This window comes from Rattus rattus, chromosome 7 (assembly GCF_011064425.1).
Source record: "Rattus rattus isolate New Zealand chromosome 7, Rrattus_CSIRO_v1, whole genome shotgun sequence".
NCBI lineage: Eukaryota > Metazoa > Chordata > Mammalia > Rodentia > Muridae > Rattus > Rattus rattus.
Genome location: NC_046160.1, coordinates 48,377,390 through 48,399,132, shown reverse-complemented (window position 1 = coordinate 48,399,132; position 21,743 = coordinate 48,377,390). Strand labels below are relative to the sequence as shown.

The 21,743-nt window shown below is 37.0% G+C and overlaps 1 protein-coding gene across 1 annotated transcript in view; it reads right to left on the bottom strand.

The window, feature by feature from the left end:
• Snx13 (sorting nexin 13) overlaps positions 1–21,743 on the bottom strand; it is a 103,014-nt gene that overhangs the window by 38,293 nt on the left and 42,978 nt on the right. The window contains 8 exon segments of the mRNA XM_032907648.1: positions 502–579; positions 582–600; positions 2,547–2,635; positions 2,985–3,123; positions 5,407–5,490; positions 11,966–12,054; positions 13,245–13,346; positions 13,431–13,552. Of these exon segments, the coding sequence (XP_032763539.1) occupies positions 502–579; positions 582–600; positions 2,547–2,635; positions 2,985–3,123; positions 5,407–5,490; positions 11,966–12,054; positions 13,245–13,346; positions 13,431–13,552 (722 nt within the window).

Sequence of the window (21,743 nt, the reverse complement as noted above, 5' to 3'; positions counted from 1 at the left end):
CACTAATTCCACTTATTGTGATATACCTAGCAGAGCAGAAAGAAGTATCTTAAAAAGCTACTTATACATCTATACACACTGTCACCTGACTCACACTAACTAAACTACAGAAGCAACCCAAGAGCCCTGTGAGGATATGCAGACATGCAAAGGGGACTGGGGGACAGGGAGGTAAGTACACATGCACACATGTGTGTTCATGTAGGCTACAGCCTTGAAAGGAGGAAACTTCTGGCATATGCTACAACATGGAGGAATCCTGAGGATGCTGAGAAAGTAAGTCAATCACTTCCATAAGTAGGAAGTCTGCCAGAAGAAAGAGAAGAACCAGTATAGAGAGAGACGTGGAATGCTTGGACCTTAACAATGTATTTAATATCACTGAACTATACACTTAAAACTATTATGTTTTGGAAATTTTGTATTACTTGTATTCTTACCACAAGTTCAAAACCCAAAAAATATTAATTTCCTCTATTATTTAAATAAAGTTTTACCTACCCATAAAAAATTGTAGTGCAACATTGTCTACAAGAATGCTGTCCAAGGGGACTGTACAAAGTTTCCCAAAGTTTGGTTAGGCTTCACAGTATTTATTTCCTGGCAAAACACAAGTGGATACAATCTTCATTACTTCAATCATCAATCATATGTAGGATGTATGTGGAATATAAAAATGCAATATTCTATCAAATGTGACAAAAAAAAGATTCCCTCCGTAGGGATGGTTCCCAATAAAATACTCTCTTTCTCAGTAACTTAAATGCCTATTCATTTTAAGAAATAGTTAGCAAATGATCATTTAAAATAGAATAAACATTTATTTTCTCCAATATAAAATAATCTGTATCACTGTATTTTCATGTATTCTCTATTTCTACATATTCTACAATAAAACACACATTACAGGAAATAAAAGCAAAAGACTATGTTTGAATGTTTCATGTATTCAAAAATCCATAATGAACCTCATTAACTTTTCGTTTTGATTAGCATTTATCTAAGAGGAAGAAATATATCCAAAAAGCAATGTTGCTTTTTACGCAGTAAAACCTCTGTTACTATTAAACCTATATATTTCTTTCAGACTATATAAACAGTAAACTATATAGTCAGAGCAATACAGTAAAATAGCTACCCGCAGAGAAGTAGAGAAAAGATTCAAAATTAAAGAAGCATTTAGTGCCAGGCACTACCCTAGATGCATTCCATATATTACTTCATTTAAACTGTATAGCAATTCTGTTGGTTACTACCAACCTGACTTTACAGACAAGGCAAACAGACACCAGAAAAGTTGGTTACTGTCTTTACTGATAATGGAAGTGGGAGGGCACGTCCCACTATGGACAGCTCACTAGACTACTTGAGTTTGTACTGTGTAAGAAACTAGCATCAGGAGCCAAAGAACAAGTCAGTTAGCAGTATTCTTTTATGGTTTCCACTCCAATTCCTGCCCTGACTTCTCTTCATTATGGATTGTGACCTAAAGTGTAAGACAAAAATGCTTCCTTCTTGAAGTTGTTTTTGATCAGTGTTATCCCAGCAAAGAAAGGCAAGCAAGAACACACATGATATACAAGTTGACCATGAACACTTTCTTTTCTGTACTCATCTCTAGTCATCTCCAACTGGGCTTCAGATTTTGTTCATACCAACTAACTAAAACACTGTGGGCTAGCAGTAGACCAATATAATCTGCTGTACCATTACCTGTTAGGACAATTTGCACATCAGATGTTGGTAGTGCACGTGCTGATTCGAGAGACTACCACATCACTTTCTCTGTGTCCATAAGCAGTCTCAGAAACTAAACCTCTGTTGTTTCTAACAATCATCATCAATATTTGGGGTTTTGAACTTATTTTTGTCCTGATACATCAAAGTGTTTCAGAAACAGCTGTCAAATTCATCTTATCATCACATAAATTTTACTAATAATTGCTTAAAGCAAACCACATTCTTGACAACTTTAACAAACCCCATCCTATAAAACTGAGACCTTGCTCCATAGCTTAACAGAGGTCACCAGAGTCCAGCAGCACTGCACAACTTTCAAGCAGTGTTATGATGAGTCTTCCTGACGGCTTTGGAAAGTAGCATACTGTATCACGTACAGTTATTGCTTTGGGGCTAAGAATATGCTCAGCTGGCAAAGTGCTTGTTGTGCAAGCATGAAGATTTGAGTTCAGATCCCCAGGACTTATCCAAAACAGCCGGCCACAGAGGCTTGTTTCTACGTCCCGAGTACTGGATGATATGGAAGAGACAGTGACTAGCTACTGTAGTTGTCGGGTAAGCTCCAGGTTCACGGGAAGATCCTATCTCAAAATAAGTTAGAAAACAACCATGGAAGACACTTTTAGTACACACACACACACACACACACACACACACACACACACACACACACACACACACGAGCAGTGCAAGCATACACATACATGTGTTCTTTTTGTTTAATTCCTGTTGTAAATAGTTCCATTAATTAATATCCTAGGTTTTTCCACAAACTAGGCATTATTTTACAAGTATTTTATACTTACTTTGCCCGACTGTAACCGCTGTATTCTTGAGTCACATACTTTCTTTACAAATAATAAGCTATTTATTTGATTTTTGATAGTGTTAATATCTGAAAGAAAAACAAATTTATTATAAACTAAAAAATGGTTGAGATATTTCAGAATATTTTCAACATTATCATTGTAAATTGACAAAATATAGCAATTTTCTTTCAATAAAAAGATGATTGTTTCATTAAATTACTTATATCCTGTAATTTAATCATACCTATTATCTGCGTGCTCGATGGAGAAACTGCAATGCCATCACCCTCACATTTACAAAAACAATGCTGCTACTCTAAGAACATGTTAATACAGCAAGGAATGCTTAAGTTGAGCATTAAAAAGTTTAAGACTCCTCTTATGTAACTCCAAAGTTTTATTAAGGTTAGGGTAGCCCTTGAAGAGATCACTTACCATCACCGGCTGTGTCTAAAGATCTAAGGTACTGTAGTTCTTCTGCTGCCTTATCTCTGACTGCTTCTAACTCTCCAATATTGTCACTTAATTTAATAATGTTCATAAAGGCCTCATAGTTGCAATTTGTATCGCGGATCTAAAAATAAAATTTTAAAGAATAGGTTGGCAAGGGATTGCTTACTAAGACAAACGTTCACTATGAGACCACAGACACACGCCATTTCCTACAAGCCAAGTGTGTAACCAAAGGGACAAAGCACTGTGCAGGTGCTTACATCAAAATGACACACACTATATAAAGCAAACAGAAGCACACATATTACATACTGAAAAGCACAGCACCATGCTCAGAATGAGTGACAAGTAAGAAAGTCAAGGTGGCTGAAGCTAAACCAAAGACTTCACACCAGAAGATGAACTCAACAGGAACAGAGTCAAAGTTCGTTAGTACTGTGAGGGGTTGGAAGAAACCAAGTCAACTAGGGCCAGACACTCATCTCTATTCCTACTCTGCCTTGTACTCTTGCTATTTTTCTTTCTTTCTTTCTTTCTTTCTTTCTTTCTTTCTTTCTTTCTTTCTTTCTTTCTTTCTTTCTTTTTTTTTTTTTTTTTAATTTTTCCATTACTTGTACCTTTTTAAAAAAAAAAAAAACCAGTCTTGGTGCTGTATGGGAAACTTTTCCTGGGACACCCAATATGTATACGTCTCCTCACTCCAGAAAGAGAACCCATGGCAGACCAAAGTCAAGTGAACCAATGAAATATTATTGGGACTACTATGGGGATGTAGACAAGGTGTTTCTTACATGGGGCAGGGATGATTTAAAAGCAGGTACATAACTGAATAACCTACCCCCAACATGGGTAATGACTTAGAAAAGTTACAGCTCTGCAAGTTTACAAAGTTTCTTGGCCTGGGCTGGTATTAGTAGTCCCAGTAATAAGTCATTATTTATTTGGTGTAATTATTACTTTGGTCTGCCATCGGTTCCCTTTCTGGAGTGAGTAGACATACATCTTGGGTGTCCCAAGAAGTTTCCCATACAGCACCAAGGCAGTGTTTTGTTTTGTTTTGTTTTGTTTTGTTTTAAAGATGGGAGTAATGGAAATATAAAAACAAGAAAAATACCAAGAGAACAAGGCTGAGTAAGAATACAGATAGGATGAGTCTCATTTACAAACTCATAGTGATGGAAGATCCCTGATTACAAGCACAATCAGCAACTACAGGAGGGGGCTATGTTAGACTTACTCATGGCTTTGTTATCACACGGTGAGTAACTGAACATTTAATAGCTGCGCAATGATCTCTATTTTAATCACTGTTTTAGATAAAACACTTCCAACTAGGCCAAACAACAGAGCTATGAACAGGTAGCAAAACTCCTCTAACTCTCAGCAGAAAGCCAAAGAACTAGAGACTCCACAGGTTCAGAGCCACAAAAACAGACTGTCATGATACTGACGCTTGCTTCTCGTTAGAAACAAGGAAAGCAAGAAGACCGGCTTATTTTCTAATCAAATACCTTTAAAAGTACTAACATAAAACTGGCGAGCACTCTAGAGAAAATAGAGGTATTACGGAATATTAGAGCGAACATTTCCCAATAAGCGAAGGCTCAGTGAGCTGAACGCTATTGTGGCCAACAAATATAAAAATTATACAAATCCTACAAGAAAAATTTCAGAATAAAAGAAAATAAGAAAAAAATTAAAAATTATAAGAAAAATGTGGATCATTAAAAATGATACATGTAGACTGATACTCGGGTTTTCTTTCTCCTTAGTTTTTTTTTTTTTTTTTTTTTTTTTAAAGAAACTATGATACAAAAGCCTAAGTCGGACTACTAAATGAATTCTTTACATGTACAGTATATAAAATATACGTGACATGAGTCCACAGGGCAAGGCACAGACTAGACATGAAACACTAGTCTATACTTACGCTGTTGAAGCAGCTCATTCTAACTTTTACAATAACCACTAAAACTGTAATAGTTACAAAAGAGGGGGAAGAAATTCACTGAAAATTCACCTGACCTACTAAAACCTACTAAAATGAAATACTACAAAATGAAGCCTAAAGACCAGAATATTAAAACCATAAGCCTCATACTTTGGGGCCAGCAAGACAGGTTCTAACCATTTCAGATAGGTAAGATGTAACATATAGAAAGAAGCATTGTTAAAAGTATGTCTAGATAACACAGGCAGTAAAAGCCATTACTGTAAAATAAATGGTAGCAGCACCATAATAGTAAGGAAGGTACTAGAAAATATAGAGCGATTTTTAAAATTCCTTTTATTTCATTTCTTTAACATACTGTTGGTTTATCAATCTGATCTCCAGACATTACTTTTACTGCTAAAATCCTATTTTAGACACTCAAATACAGGTCACAATTTAAAAGGTACTTACCATCCATATGACATATTGATTAATATAATCAGGATCACTGAGTTGATTTATTAATGGAAGAAGAATTCCTCGTGCAAGGATCTCCTAAAATTAAGGTTAATAATACACAGCTGAATTAATTTAGCATCTTGTCAAGTCTATAGTAAGAGCTGTAACACACAGACATGGAGTCACGAAGCAGGGGAGATGGCTCACAGCCAAAGTATAATAGGTGAGCCAGCGCCCCCACGTAAATCAGATAAAATTACCCATATCAACTTAACCACATCTCTGTGACAATTAGAGGGGAATTATTTAAAAAAGCAAGAAAGGGACACCTCTGGTACATTAGTATTTATGTGAATTTTTAAAAGACAAAATATATAAAGGTGTTTATAGACTCAAGAATCTGCATTAGATGTATCTAAAACTAAAAAGGAGAGGATACACATCAGTGTGAGATCACGTTTACTTCAAGTGATGAGATGGAACAAGGACCATGGAGTATCAACATTAGATAAATTTGAATAACTGGAACGCAAGTGTCTCCTCCAGCTGAGTATTTTCACAATAAAAAAAAAAAAAGAAAGAAAGAAAGAAAGAAAGAAATACCCACATCATCTACAGTCCTAGGCCTTGCAGTTTTTATGCCCTTCCTCTAAGAACCAATGATTCCCTGAGCCTTCCAGCTGAACTTTTGTTCACTTGCAAGTTTAAAGCACAGCTGTGCCTTTATGTCCAATATTTGTCTTTTAGTATTATTCTTATGTCTTACATTTCCCTGACACAGAGTACTGCCTAGGAACTCCCATATATAAACACAATTCCTCAAGTAACCTAGTTATTTACTTATCTTTAAGTATATTTACCCACTCCTCTAAGCTATTTTAAGTCCAACATGGTCATTTATTTACACATTTAAAGAAATGAAGACATAAAGATTTAGAACTGATACTAACATAGACTTTTATAGCACGTTTCAGTTATACTTTAATACCTGTGATATCTGAAATTATCAAAATTCATTCTTGAGAATACGCATAATGCTAACAATACAGTATTTACGTAACTAAGTAAGACACACATGCGTGCGTGCATGTGTGCGTGTATACACTTATGCATTCAGAAGTCTTTTTTCTTTAAAGAAATACTGTATAATCCTGCAAGAGCAAACAGTGTCACCAACACCCATTACCCCCCCCATACTGAATTAGAATTTTAACAAGCAATAATGTGGGGACGAATAACCTAGACACTGAGATTGAATTTCTTTACGGTTCTAGATTATAAGGAATTGATCATTTCAAAGTGAGCTGCAGCTTCTAACTTCCTTGTTTTACTCCTGAGACTGGGTCCAGGTAACAGAAGCTGGCCTCAAACTTTTTATGTATCTGAGGATGACTTTAGATACCTAACCCTCCTACCTCAGCTTCCTAACTTTTGGGATTATAGGCACAAGCTACTATGCCAAGCTTTCTAATGTCTTTAAAAATATTTTTATATATGAAATTCCTTCAAATTCTGTTTCTAATCCACATGTCCAAAATTTAAAATGTACTTTATAAGGAAAAAAATTCAATTCCCCAAAATCGGTTTTCTAGTTTCTTTTCAAAATGAGAAAACAACAGCTTGGAAATAAATGTCATTTTATGTTTATTATTTAACATAATTAGTGACTCTGTCTTAGAAAACTACTCTGGCCTTCTAATTCTCCTCATAAAATGTCTGGCAGGATGAGAGTTTGTCACAGGATTATACTGTATCCCTGTAGGCCCAGGGATGCAGTCCCAGGGATGCATAATAATGTGCCTCTGGCTTGCAACTCTTAAAGTAAGACCCTCAACCTTTCATGTTTTTTTACATGGTGGTTGGGGGACACAACTCGGCACGCGTGGACAGAGGAAAACTTGCATGGCCTCCTCTTCCATTATGTGGACTCTGAAAACTGAACTCAGGTCATCAGGCTTGATGCAAATGCCTTTACCCACTGGGCCTTCTTGCTGGTCCAAGAGCTCAAATTTCCAAAAGACTGCACCAAATGCCAATAGAAGTTACTGAATCCATGAATCCTTCAGTGAATAAAGCACAGTAATAGGAGGAAAGGAGAAGTAGTTCAATAGCAATCACCTCGGACAATTACTGCATTTGTACAATCTATACATCAACAAGATCCATACCACAGAAAGACCTCTTTATCATTTAATCTAAACAAAACAAGCCAAGTAAAAGTTTGAATTTAAACAAAGAAAACTGATAAAGAGCTAGCTATAAGTGAACAAAACTGAAATCAGTGTTGTACTAAAGTAGATTTGACTAAAAGAATGAAATCTGTCCTAAAGCAATCAACAGCAAGACAAACATGTTGACTACCTTTTTGTATATTTCTAAACAATAATGGCACTTCACAAAGCATAGCTTCATTCTTGGCTCTGCAATAGCATGTAAGCCACAACCACCAAAAAAACAAACAGGGCTTCATCTTTCATCCCAAGAGTCACTGGTTTGTATGGGGTACATATCACACACTGAGCTAACCACTAGACTTACAACAATATAGATACTGGTTGGTATAGTCTCCATTCCTATCCCATTATGGAGAAAATCACCAATTTGTAAACACAAAAAACAATTTATCGCTTTAAATACAGTAAATACTATGAAGGAAAAGAACTCAGCTCTACCTTCAGGACTGGGAAAAACAGAACATAAATTAGCTAAGAGAGTAATCAAAGTCATTCTAAATGAGAATAGAGAAGCATGAGACAACCGTCAGTGAGGAAAAAAGAAAATGGTACTTCTGTGGGGAGAAAGCAGTGTAACTACAGTTAACTAGTACAGCTTTTTCCTCAACCCAACTCTAGTTACTTAAAGCCTCTTCCAAGTTAGACCTCAACCTGCTTTCATCATTGTGGCAAACATTTTCACAATAATCTAACCAAAGGTGTTTAGCTAGAATGCCTCTACCCTCAATCTTGGATCAAACTTCTCATCCTCACTCTTGCTATCTGATCATCATGGCCTACCTCTAGCAAGAATCCTAATGAGGTTGTGTAACCATGGCTACCCCTTATCTTTCATCTGTCAGAATTAGCTTTAGCTATCAACTTGATATAGACTTGAAGAGTCAATAAGGAAGCTCAACTAAAAAACTATCCAAGTCAGATTGGCCTGTAGTCACATTTGTAGGGCATTTCTTAATTGCTAATTGATGTGGAAGGACACAGGCACCATGGCCAGCCTAACCTATGAAAATAAAGTGAGCTGGCATGCCAGCAAGGATGCTGGGTAAAGGGAACATTCGCCCACGCTGGTGGCTCCTGAGGAAGCTGGGAATAGATCTACCTCAAGAGCCAACTATGTCACTCTTGGGTATACACCCAAAGGACCCTAGATCCTACCGCAAAAAAATCCATGTTCATTGCTGCTCTATTCGAAATAGCCAAAAACTGGAACAGACTAGATACCCACCATTAGAAGAATGGATAATAAAACTGTAATGTTCAATCCACTGATCACCCCCCCTTCCTTGTCTATAAATTTCCATTTCTTTTTCCCATACTCAGACTTAGTTGTAGCTCTATAATAAAGCATTATTTCTCCCATTTGAACCATCCCTGAATATAATCCCTTTTTGGAACTTTACATCACAAAGTAAGTTTTCTTTGACACTATGTCATAAAGGCTTGCGATAAAAACCACATCACACAGAATCCAGGAGGACTCCAGATTTGAAAACCTTGCTTGATGGCTATAATATACTCCCTGGAATGTAAAGGGAGCAGGGGAGGGGGTAAGCTAAGTTGGAGACATGATATAGAGTCTAAAATAAAACTTCCATTTTGATGTTCCAGGTTTTTTTCTCTTACCTGTCCATGTGCCTACCTGTGTATGTATGCTACATCATGAATGTGGGTACTCTCAGTAGCTCAAAGAGGAACTTGGCTCTCCTGGAACAGAGCTACGGATGTTTGAGAGCTACCTGATTTACATAATGACTACAAATTTGCACTCACACAGCAGTGAGTTCTGGCAACTGAACTCTGGTCCTCTGTAAGAGCAGCTAACCAAGAAACCGTCTCTCCAGCCTTAGCACTTTCACTGTGGTTAAGAGTAACTGAGTTAATCAAGTAGCTATTTCAAGTGAGGAGCTGGTCAGAGTAACATGGGATTCAGAGCAAAGTTTGAACGAAAGACACAAAGTCACAGCTCATCAGCATTTGGACAGGATTTAAAGCCATAAGATGGGTAAGAACAGGGCTTAAGACTGAAAAATTTAAATACTGATAAATTAGGCAGAAGAATTTTTAAAAAGTGCAGATCTGAATCTAGTAAAAGACATAATGGGAACCTACCACCTTTTGCAATGATGACATGAATAGTAATCTATCATACTTTTCCCATCAAAACTTTACCACTCATTTCTTATAACTATCATCAACATGTATGTAAAACAATGTGTATGTATACAAATGTTGGAAATTGTGTGGAACTGACTGAACAACAGCACAGAGTCATAAAAGCAAGGTTGGAGAAATGCTGTATACTTTGGAGGAGAAAAGACTTAGGTATTTGCATTTTAGGCCAATGTACTTTCACTTAACCCCCTTTACCAGGATATGCACTTCTCTCTTCATTCCTAACCATCAGTCAAAGCCAAAATTTGTATTTACACACTATACAAAAGATTTAAATGAGAGGATATGATTCATGAGCATTGCTCTCATCTTGGTCTTGTTACAACTAGAAAAAGCTAATTTCATTTTTAAATTTCTATCTAGAAATGGTACCACTATCTAACCTAATTAATGCAAAGTTGTAAGCCAAACCAAAAATTTTAAGTCTATCCTTCTTGTTAGCCAACTGGTCCTCATGGAATGCTCTAAACATCACAAGCTGCTGCCAAGACTATTTGGTTGCTCACCACAAACATAGCAAGGTCCACTGTTGAAGATAACTATGCCATCAAACATGGAAGAGTTAATCCAGTGTCTAAAGAGAAGCTTCACCCCTAATGACGAGCACTCATGATACTGAAAGGTCGTCTACTGGAGGGGGAAAGCAATCAGTACCACCTAGCTATAAAACCTGAGACTTGCGATGGTGACCTCCCTGGGTGATGTGCTGGTACAACAGTGGCACTGGGATAACAGGTCTAATCGATCACTTTCTCACTGGATGTAAGACTCACTGATTCAGAACCCATACCTGACACTGCTAAAATGACCAAGAGCCTGAGAATGGATAGGGTCATGGGCTTAAAAAAACCCTACTAATATTCTTCAGCTAAAGGAACACAGCAATAAAGGAACATAGAATAAAGTAACTCTTAATAATATATTGCTATACTCATAGATCTATTAGGATTCTTGTTGAAGCAGAATGGAATTAGCACAGAGACTCACAACTGAATAATATGCAGAAAGAGTGAGTCTTTGGCACACTCAGTCCTAAAAGTGGTATTTTCACCAAACCCCTCATCTCAGGGTTCAAAAAGTGAGGTAAAGGAAGAAGCAAAGGGATTTTAAGAGCCAAAGGTGATGGATAACTTCAAGGGAACATTATCATTCAGCCACAACAGGACTCACATATAATCTCAAATATTGTGGCCACATACACAAAACCTATACAGGTTCAAGACAGACAGGGTCCCGGCACTGAGAGGGGAAGGCAATACAAAGTCCAACCTGTAACCAAGAAGCCATCTATAACTAAAGCTATTGGTAAAGAGGAAACCAACTTTCTCCCCTGGACTCTCACAGGGTATACCAACCACACTTCAGGGAAGGTCCCATGCCCAGGAGTAGTTGGCCAACCCAAGACGAACCCACTGACAGTTTGTGGACTTCATGTTTTGTTTTGTTTTGTCTTACTGTATTTCTGCTAGTTTGTTTGAGATTTTTCTGTTTCTTGTTTTCTGCTTTGTTTTGTTTGAAAAAAGACACAAAAAAGGAACATGAGGTAGGTGGGTAGGGAGATCTCAGGGAGGAAACATGATAAGAATATATTGTATGGATATTTTCTCAATTAAAAAAAAGTCTATGTATTATAACCAAAGATTAAAGCACCTAACTCTAACGCAGTTCTCAAAAGTATTGGCCAATGACCTCTGGAGAATTCAGAAAAGGTCCCCAAGGTCATTTCCTCCATTCAGATACTAACCAGGCCCAACCCTGCTTAGCTTATGAGATCAGACAAGATTGGTGAGCTCAGGGTAATGTAGCCATAAATCCAAATGTCTCAAAGAATGAACTCGGTCAAACCCATTTACGTAATGACACTTTATTTACATTTTATTCTCAGGCTCTAACAAGCATATAGTAAGACTTTAAAAGTAACAAGGTGACTGTCGGTGATCTATCAGTTAATGGAGTACATACTCATGGTTTAAAATTTTGTTTTTTTATTTTATAATACATATATAGTATAGCATATACAGTATATATATATAGATAATCACATTTTAAAAGGCTCCTTGATGCTTCAATAATTTTGAAGTTTAATTGGGTCTCGTGATCAAATATTCTGAGAACTATTGCTTTACCTTCCTTTATGTCATTATTTGGTATGAATTAAGGCTTACCCTGACAAAGTATCGCATGATCTTGCTCTGGAAATCTCCAGGAGGTAGCAATAAATATAATAAAACCTCACACAAATCCCTTAGGAATCCTAAAAAGAGAAAACATAGCTATAACAACATGAGAAAATCTAGAGTCTCTATCTATTCTTATTATAAAAAACATTTTTAAGATTGTCCATGTTTATAACAGCTGCCTACTTCACTACTTACAAGTGTTCACTAAACTGTCTTCACTGTTCTCCAAATATGACTTCATTAATCATAACAGCTTGAACCAGTCTTATTAAGCATGAGAAATTCTAATGACAAAATTGTTTTTCTCTAAGACAGTTTTAAGTGCACAATGTACTTTTCACCTCTGTTATGTATTGATTATCCTTGCATACTCAGAAGTTATTTGTGCATGTAAAGAAAACATAGTAGTTATTTCAGGAAAGCAGTACTTTTACAAACTCAGCATGTGAAAACCATGTGGCTATAAGCTCTTCTAGTATACTGGTTTAAGAAAGCTCACCTCAGAAGCATACTTCCTTGTTACTTAACTACTATGTCTCACAATGTTTATGAACCAGCAGTGAAAACTGAAACTGAACTTAATAACAAGTATAAAAAGGAAAAAGGAAAAAATGGGAAAGAATAAAATAATAGTAAAGGTAAGAAAAGTTTAGCAAATTCTTAACACAAAAAAAAAAAAAAACAAAAAAACAAAAAAACTTCCAAAACTACTAATTCTTCCTTATTGTTGTTCCCACATGGAAATTTCCTGAGAAACAATTCAACAGCTAATCCCACTGGTAAAAGTACATGCCGAACAGGAAACACCTAATCGTGAGACTAAACTGAAATTAAAGAAAAAAAATCTCTACCTAAAACTTGTCTAACTTCTCATCAAGAGAAATTTTATTTGAACATCAAGAAGCACTTATTCCAGTATCTAGTCAAATAAATAAAACAGCATATAATAATCTAAACATTTTATTTGAAATTAATTATACTCTTAGGGTAGAGATAATAAATTGAAATTACCATTGTTCTTAAAATGAAAGTGCTCAATTATTTAAAGATAACCTTCAGGATGGGAAAAGAATGCAGAAACTGAAAGGATTACAATAAATCCTTTTGCATATGTGTTTTGTTTGTGTGTTTTGTTTATGTGTTTTGTATACAAAGCTATCCTGTGCAAAAAAAAAAATCAAAAAAAAATGCCATCTTAGACTTGCTCTGCCAACTTGTCTCTATCCTGCAACTGGACTCAAAAGGGTTATAATAAAAGTAAAACCTTCTTCATCTTTGGGAGAAGTACACACTAGATCCCGGCAAACATCCTTCTCCATTTCAACTTCAACTTCAAAAAAAGTTTCTACCAGATCCTCCGCTGTACCTAGAACAACAAGGAATAACTGAGAATACAGAAAGAAATAAGAGATTTTTAAATCCTGAATTTCAAATGAAATAAGTTCAGTACCTTTTACTTGATCATCTTTCTCTGTTACTCTCTGTTGGGCCTTTCTGAATACTCGTAGGTGAGTGCCAAAATCATCTACCATGCGTGTAGTAAAATAAGGCTGCCAGTCTATTTCTTTTGACCTTGTTAAAAAAAATTAAATCATTATATAAATGCTTTACAAAAATTTACACCTACTTTCATGAAAGTAAACGTCAGATCCCCTGGAATAGGAGTTACAGCAGTTGTGAGCCCCTTGTCTAGGGTGTCAAGAAGCAAACTCTGATCCTCTGCAAGAGCTGGAGATGCTCAGAACCAGGAGCTTCCCTTTAGCCCCTCATGTTGAGATTTTGTTCCTTAACTACTCTTCTATCTCAGAGTTTATTATATAAACTCTTAAGTACATCAGCTCTTATTTCACTTTGTTTTCTGACATTTTTAATTAATGTCAAAATGTATAAAAATTTATTTAAATTCTTAAAATTAGCAAATATAATAAAATGGTCTCAGTTAAATCTGAAACAAGCCTCCCCATAGGTACATCATATAATTTCTCAGCCCAGATATAAAAACACCTGAGAGATTCAGAATCTCTTAGTTAAGAGTGTTTCAGGCATTTCTCGGTTTCTTCAGAATCCATTCTAAATTTTCGACTCATTCTTTTAGTTATACAGCCTGTCTTCTGAAACCAAATGTCTGTGGTAACTTATTCTTTCTGTATATACCAGCACTTAAAACTACAACCACTAAACAACAAGACATAGAGAACTGTTTATCTAATACATGATGGTAAGCACAGCATGTACAAAACAGCTTAGAATACAAAATGTTCAATACTGGTCCTATGAAATTATCTAGTTCAATATTTCAACAACAACGAATCTCAAGCAACATTTTAGTAACTAGTCACACAAATAAAAATAGCAAATAACTCTGATAAAACTTCCAGGGTCATACTTACAGCAAAGAAAATTAAGATATACTCATGAAGATGTTGGTCAATGAGAGAACCCAGGCCAATGGGACCAGGAAAGAAGACAAACTCATTGTGACCACTGACAACACATATAAAATGAACAACTCATGTAAATGTTTACTTGATGGCTGGCCCTGTGTTCTTCTCAATCAGAGGCTTTGTATTCTAGCAAATAAACCAGTTTTAATAAGAAAGACAAGACACTGAAGAGTCAGATAAACACAAAGACAAGATGAGCATTCTGCCTTTTCTGTGGATATCAAACTATCCCCAAGCAGGCTGGGGGTCCTGTCATCAGGCAGCACACAAGTAAATGTCCATAAAACCCAAATCAAAACAGAACTGCTAAGAGGAAACATTGGAGAGTAATGATGACACTGAAAAAAGCATGGATTATTTTCCAAAACAAATCTTGTCTATTAATTATAAAGGCACACTTATAGTTTGATAAACAAACCTTATCTATTAATTGTAAAAGCACAGTTATAGTTTGACTTACATGAGAAGGCAGAACACTGAATATAACAGTGTTCAATCTTTAGGAGCTGAGAAAGAATCAATGGTCTCAAACTATAAACACATGTTTAAGCACACAAACAAACCTGGCAACAATATTATGACTTAATATAAAATATGAAATAAAAACGTAAACCTCCCCCATGCCTTATTAAAAAAACTAAACAAAACAAACAAACGAACAAAAAGGTCCAGTCTGTCATGTTGATACACATGTGTGCTCAAAGCAAGTAGCAGCTGAAGGATCTCAAATCAGAGGCAAGTCTAGGGATACACACTGAACCAGAGACCAGCCTTGGTTACCCAGTGACGCTCTAGTCTTAAGAACCATTTAAGTCAAAGTTTATGTAAGCAACTTTCAGTTTTATAATGTACAATGTACTCACTATAGGCCTTTTATTCCATAAGAGGTTCCATCAAACAACTTTGGGAAAAAAATATACTATTTCATATTTGTTTTTCTTTGTAGAACAATGCCATTCATTACTGAATTTTTCAAATGACATAAAAATTGCCAAAATTAAAAGGCATTTTAAACCCATCTCAATTCATTAGAACACCTGACATTTAAAATTAATAAAAACCATCAAATAATGCTATTGTTTAATATAGACGGTTCACTACTAATCTAGATTTCTATTTCTCAAAGTAGAAATAAAAGGGTGAAAAACAATACACTCCATGTATTTTGACTTTCTTACAATTACATGCAAACCTAACAGAAATTTGAACTTCAAAGAATTTCCTACACTAAGAACAACCACATTATTGTTTTTTCATTTATACTAGGAGAATACATTAAAAATGTTTAATATCTGTCTTGACAAAGCAGAAAAGTGAAATGAAGTACTTTATAAAATGGTGCATGATAAATATGTAAGCAATGAGGTGAATATGAATAGAAAGCATTCAACTGCACATTCCCAACACAGCTTCCTAAGAGAGTCTTAATGTCAATGGCTCTAAAGTTACAGCAATGGCACGCCTTTGTTCAACTGTTTACAACACTACTCTCAGCGATAACTACTGCAGTAAAAGCGGTCAGGTTATTGCACAAGGAGACTGACAACTAACACCTCCATCTTGTCATTAGTGATGAGGCAGTACTCTTCACACTTAAAAGCATATGTCATCAAAATGGAAAAAGGGAAATAATACGCTCTAACCGAAAGAAACAAGTGCATGTGCCCCCCGCAGCTTATATGCTTTGACAAAATGGCCACAAAAATAAGAAAATTAGCCGCCCATGAAACAAGGCAATGGTATTTTTTTAGCACAAGGCCAAAGCATTGCACATTATTTTCTTCACACTTAAGTTCTGTGTGCCCTCATTTCTGTGTCTAGTCTTACATCTTACTCCTTAGCACCTCCCTGTTTCTAGGTCTCCCCCACCTAAGTTTTAAATACAGATATACAAAGAATTAATACAAAATGAAAGCTTTACAAGCCCTACAACACACAGCCCTTGTTATTATGGTCACACATAAATATATTCTCTCCAATCCTGCATGCCTTAACCCTTGCTAACCCTCTTCAGTCTTCAGTTCCCCTCCCTCAAGTTCTGCAGACTGGAAGGCTCTCACTGCAATTCTCAAGCTGAATGGCCTAACTCTTCAAATGTGTCTAGGTGCCACTGAACAAATAAGCCCCTCTCAAGTCTCCACAGACTTCCCTTTGCTCTCCCATGCTTTCTTCAAAAGCCCAATTTCAGCTTCACACAGAACTACCTAAAATGGCAATACTTATATGGTAGGCTTCACTGACTCTTACCCACACCACTACGGCCTCAGATTAGGTCAGGTTCTCTAGTTACATGTTCTCCTATCACCACACTATACACTTCTTACTGTACAACTCATAATTAAATGTTCTCATTGTTAAACAAAAACAAATCTCAGGAAGGCATACCATCTTTTAATGTTTCCCTGCTTTATTTACACTTGTATCCCTCAGTGCTAAGAGGAAAATTCATAACACTAAGTGCACTGGTAAAGAAACTAGAGATCTTACACTAGCAACATAACAGCACACCTGAGAGCTCTAGAACAAAAAGCTAATTCACCCAAGAGTAGTAAAAGGGAGGAAATAGTCAAACTCAGGGCTGAAATCTACCAAACAGAAAAAAGAGAACAATGCAAAGAATTGGCAAAACCAAAAGCTGGTTCTTTGAGAGAATCAACAAGACAGATAGATCCCTAGACTAATTAACTAAAAGGCCCAGAGGCAGTATCCAATTTAGCAAAATCAGAAATGAAAAGGGAGACATAACAATAGAGGAAATTCAAATGGAAGAAATTCAAAAAATCATCAGATCCTATTACAAAAGCCTATACTCAACAAAACTGGAAAATCTAGATGAAATGGATGGTTTTTCTAGACAGATACCACCTACCAAAGTTGGAACAGGTAAATTTCTAACCAGGCCCATATTCCATAAGGAAATAGAAGTCATTAAAAACCTCCTAACCAAAAAAAGCCCAGGGCCAGAAGGATTTAGTTCAGAATTCTACCATACTTTTATCAAACTATTCCATAAAACAGAAACAGAAGGAACACTACCTAATTCATAACTAAGCCACACAAGGACTGTACCAAAAAAGAGAACTTCAGACCAATCTCACTTAGACATATCAATGCAAAAATAGTCAATAAAATTCTTGCAAACCAAATCCAAGAAGATATCAAAACCATCATTCACCATGATTATTAAGTAGGCTTCATTCCAGGGATGCAGGATTGGTTCAATATACAAAATATAATCTACCATATAAACAAACTCAAAGGAAAGAAATCACACAATCATCTCATTAGATGCAAAAAAAGCATTTGACAAAAAAACAACACCCCTTTATGTTAAAAGTATTGGAGAAATCAGGAATTCGAGGCCTATACCTAAACATAATAAAAAGCAATTTACTGCAAACCAACAGCCAATATCAAACTAAATGGAGAGATACTTGAAGCAATCCCACTAAAATAGAGGACAAGGATGCCAACTCTCCCCATAGCTCTTCAATCTAGTACTCGAAGTGCTGGCTAGAACAATAAGACAACAAAAAGAGATCAAGGGGATACATATTGGAAAAGAAGAATTAAAGGTATCACTATTTGCAGATGATATGATATGATAGTATACTAAGTGACCTCAAAAATTCTACCAGAGAATTTCTCCAGCTGACAAACAACTTCAGCAAATTGGCCGAATATAAAATTAACTCAAATAAATCAGTAGCCTTCCTTTATACAAATGATAAACAGGCTAGAAACAATCCCCTTCACAATAGCTACAGATAATATAAAATATCTTGGGGTAACGCAAACCAAACAAGTAAAAGATCTGTATGAAAATAACTTCAATTCCCTCAAGAAAGAAATCAAGGAAGAGTCAAGAAAATGTAGAGGTCTCCCATGCTCATGGATTGGGAGAATCAACATAGTAAAAATGGCCATACTACCAAAGGCAATCTACAGATTCAATACAATTGCCATCAAAATCCCAACACAATTCTTCAAAGACATGGAATGAGCAATTCTCAAATTCATCAGGAAAGAACTTCTATGGGAATCACCATCCCTGATCTCAAGCTCTACTACAGAGCAATAGTGATTAAAAACTGCATGGTATTGGTACAATGACAGACAGGTTGATCAATGGAATAGAATTGAAGACCCAGAAGTAAAACCACACACTTGATCTTTGACAAAGAAGCCAAAAATATACAATGGAAAAAGAAAGCATCTTCAATAAATGGTGCTGGTCTAACTGGCTGTCTGTATGTAGAAAAATAAAAAGAGACTCATATTTGTCACTAAACACAAATCACAAGTCTTAGTGGATCAAGGGCCTCAATATAAAACCAGATACACTGAACCTAATAGAAGAGAAAGTGGGAAAGAGCCTTTAACTCATAGGCACAGTGGGAAATTTCCTAAACAGAACTTTAATGGTTCATGCACTAACATCAAGAATTGATAAATGGGACCTCATGAAACTGGAAAGCTTCTGTAAGATAAAGGACATAGTCAATAAGACAATTCGGCATCCTATAGATTGGGAAAAAAATCTTCACTAACCCCACACCTGATAAAGGACTAATATCCAAAATATATAAAGAACTCAAGAATCTTACCACCCAAAACTCAAACAACCCAATCAAAGAGTGTGGTATAGAATGAAACCAAGAATTCACAACAGAGGAATCTTGAATGAACTGAGAAGCACCTAAAGAAATGCTCAAAGTCCTTAGTGGTCAGAGAAATGAAAATCAAAATGACCCTGAGATTCCATCTTATAGCAGTCAGAATGACTGAGATCAAAACCTCGGGTGACAACACATGCTGGTGAGGATGTGGAGAAAGAGGAACACTCCTCCATTGCTGGTGGGATTGCAAACTGGTACAACCACTCTGGAAATCAATTTGGAGGTTCCTCATAAAATTAGACATAGACCTACCTAAAGAACCAGAAATACCACTCTTGGGAATATACCCCAAAGATGCTCTATGATGCCACAGGGACACATGTCCCATGTTCACAGCGGCCTTATTCATGATAGCCAGAAGCTGGAACAACCCAGACGTCCCAAGATGGAAGAATGGACACAGACAATGTGGTTCATTTACACAATGGAACACTACTCAGCTACTGAGAATGAGGACATCCTGAGTTTTGCAGGCAAATGGATAGAACTAGAAAATATCATCCTGAGTAAGGTAACTCAGACCCAAAAGGACATGCATGGTATGTTTTCACTAATAAGTGGATATTAGCCAAAAAATAAAAATAAAAAAGTACAGAATACACAAGATACAGTCCACAGAACTCAAAAAGGTCAACAAGCTAAAGGGCCCAAGTAAGGATGCCTCGGTCCTACTTAGGAGGGAGAAGAAAGCAACCACAAGGGGAGAGGGAGGGAGGGACAGGGAAGGGAATAGGGATGGGGAAAGGGGGAGAGGGGAACATGATCTGATGTTGGGTCGGGGAAAAGGACTGAAGAAGCCCTGAGAGCCAGCAGAAAGAATGGAAACAGGCAACCTCAGGAGGAAGGTTGGACAGACTCTCTAGAATGTACCAGAGACCTGGGAAGTGAGAGGCTCTCAGGATTCAAAGGGGGGACCCTGGATGAAAGGCCCTACAGTGAGGAGAGGGAACTTGTAGAGCTCATCTCCAGCAGAAAGATGGGGCATCAAGTGAGGGGATGGGGTTGCTATACCACAGTCAGAGCTGTGACCCATAATTCTTCCTGTCTGAAAGAAATGCAGGGATTGAAATGGAGAAGAGCCTGAGGAAAAGAAGGTCCAGTGACAGGCTCAAAAGGGGATCCAGCTCAAGGGGAGACCCCAAGACCTGACATCACTATTGAAGCTATGGGGTGTTCACAAAAAGGGACCTATCATGACTGCCTTCCAAAAGACCCAACAAGCTGCTGAAAGAGTCAGATGCAGATATGTGCACCCAACCAACCAACAAAAGCTGCTGACCCCTCTGGTTAAATTAGGCAAAACCTGGAGGAAGCTGAGGAGGAGGGCAATCCTATAGGAGAACTAGCAGGCTCAATTAACCTGAACCCCAAAGATGTCTTAGACATTGGATTACCAACCAGGCAGCATATACCAGGCAAGATGAGGCCACCAACACATTTATGGTAGAGGACTCCTGAGTTTGGGTTTAGTCAGAGAAGATGCACCTAACCCTCAAGAGACTGGAGGCCCCAGGGAGTTTAGAGGTCTGGTGGGGTGGGTTGGATGGGGACATCCTTCTGGAGACTGGGGAGTGGGGGAAGGTTATGAGATATGGAACAGTTGAGGGGTGGAATGGGAGGGGAATAAAATCTGGAATGAGTGAATGAATGAGTGAATGAATGAATATTAAGAAAGAAAATATTAGATCAGCACATATATCCCTTATTAAAACTGATCAGTTCATTAGCTATGAAGTTATGCATATCAGAGAACATGCTAGAATCTGTCTTCCCTAAGAATACTTACAGCTTTGTAAGTATAATCATACCAAGCTAACAATACCCTGTTGACCAAAATAGCTATATAATGCACTGTAGCATCAAATAAGGAACCCAGTTCTACACCGGGTTCCAAATTCCGTGGATGTCAAAGTTCTGGGTATCCAGGTTCTAATAAAAGCAATAACTGAATCAGGTTCTAATAAAAGCAATAACTGAAACCTTAGGCTAAAATATATCAGTCAAGGTAGATGGTAGGAAATATGAAAAACTGAACTCAAGATGTTAAGCATTTCAATAAACAGGAGTCTTGCTAAGATGTACTTGTGAAATAAGACATTCAGTCTCAACATGTATGTAAATGTAGGCATATTTATACACACAACACTCACAAATGGAAATTCAATAAAAATTTAAAGTTCTAATATTCAACATTCTATCAGATACAAGGCAAATACTGCATATTAGTTTCTATATCACTTCCCAAACACTAGTGAAAGCAAATGAGTTTCTTTTCAGAGTGTCAAGTGTGGTGGTGCACTCCTGCTGCACCAGCATTGGGAGGTAAAACTTAGAGGATCAAAGGTCAGCATCATCCTCAACTGTACAGGGAGTTTGAACCCGCCATGGGACCAAGTGGCCTGTTAAATAAAAGCACCTTCTGCCAAGACTAGACTTGAGTTCAATCTCTCTAACACACACACTCACCCCCCCCCCCCCCCCCCCCCCCCCCCCCCCCCCTCTCTCTCTCTCTCTCTCTCTCTCTCTCTCTCTCTCTCTCTCTCACATGCGCAGTTATACATTAAATAAAAATGCAACCTAAATGAGACATCTGTCTCACACTTTCTTGCTCCAAAGTTTGGGGATCATCAAAGAGGGAGC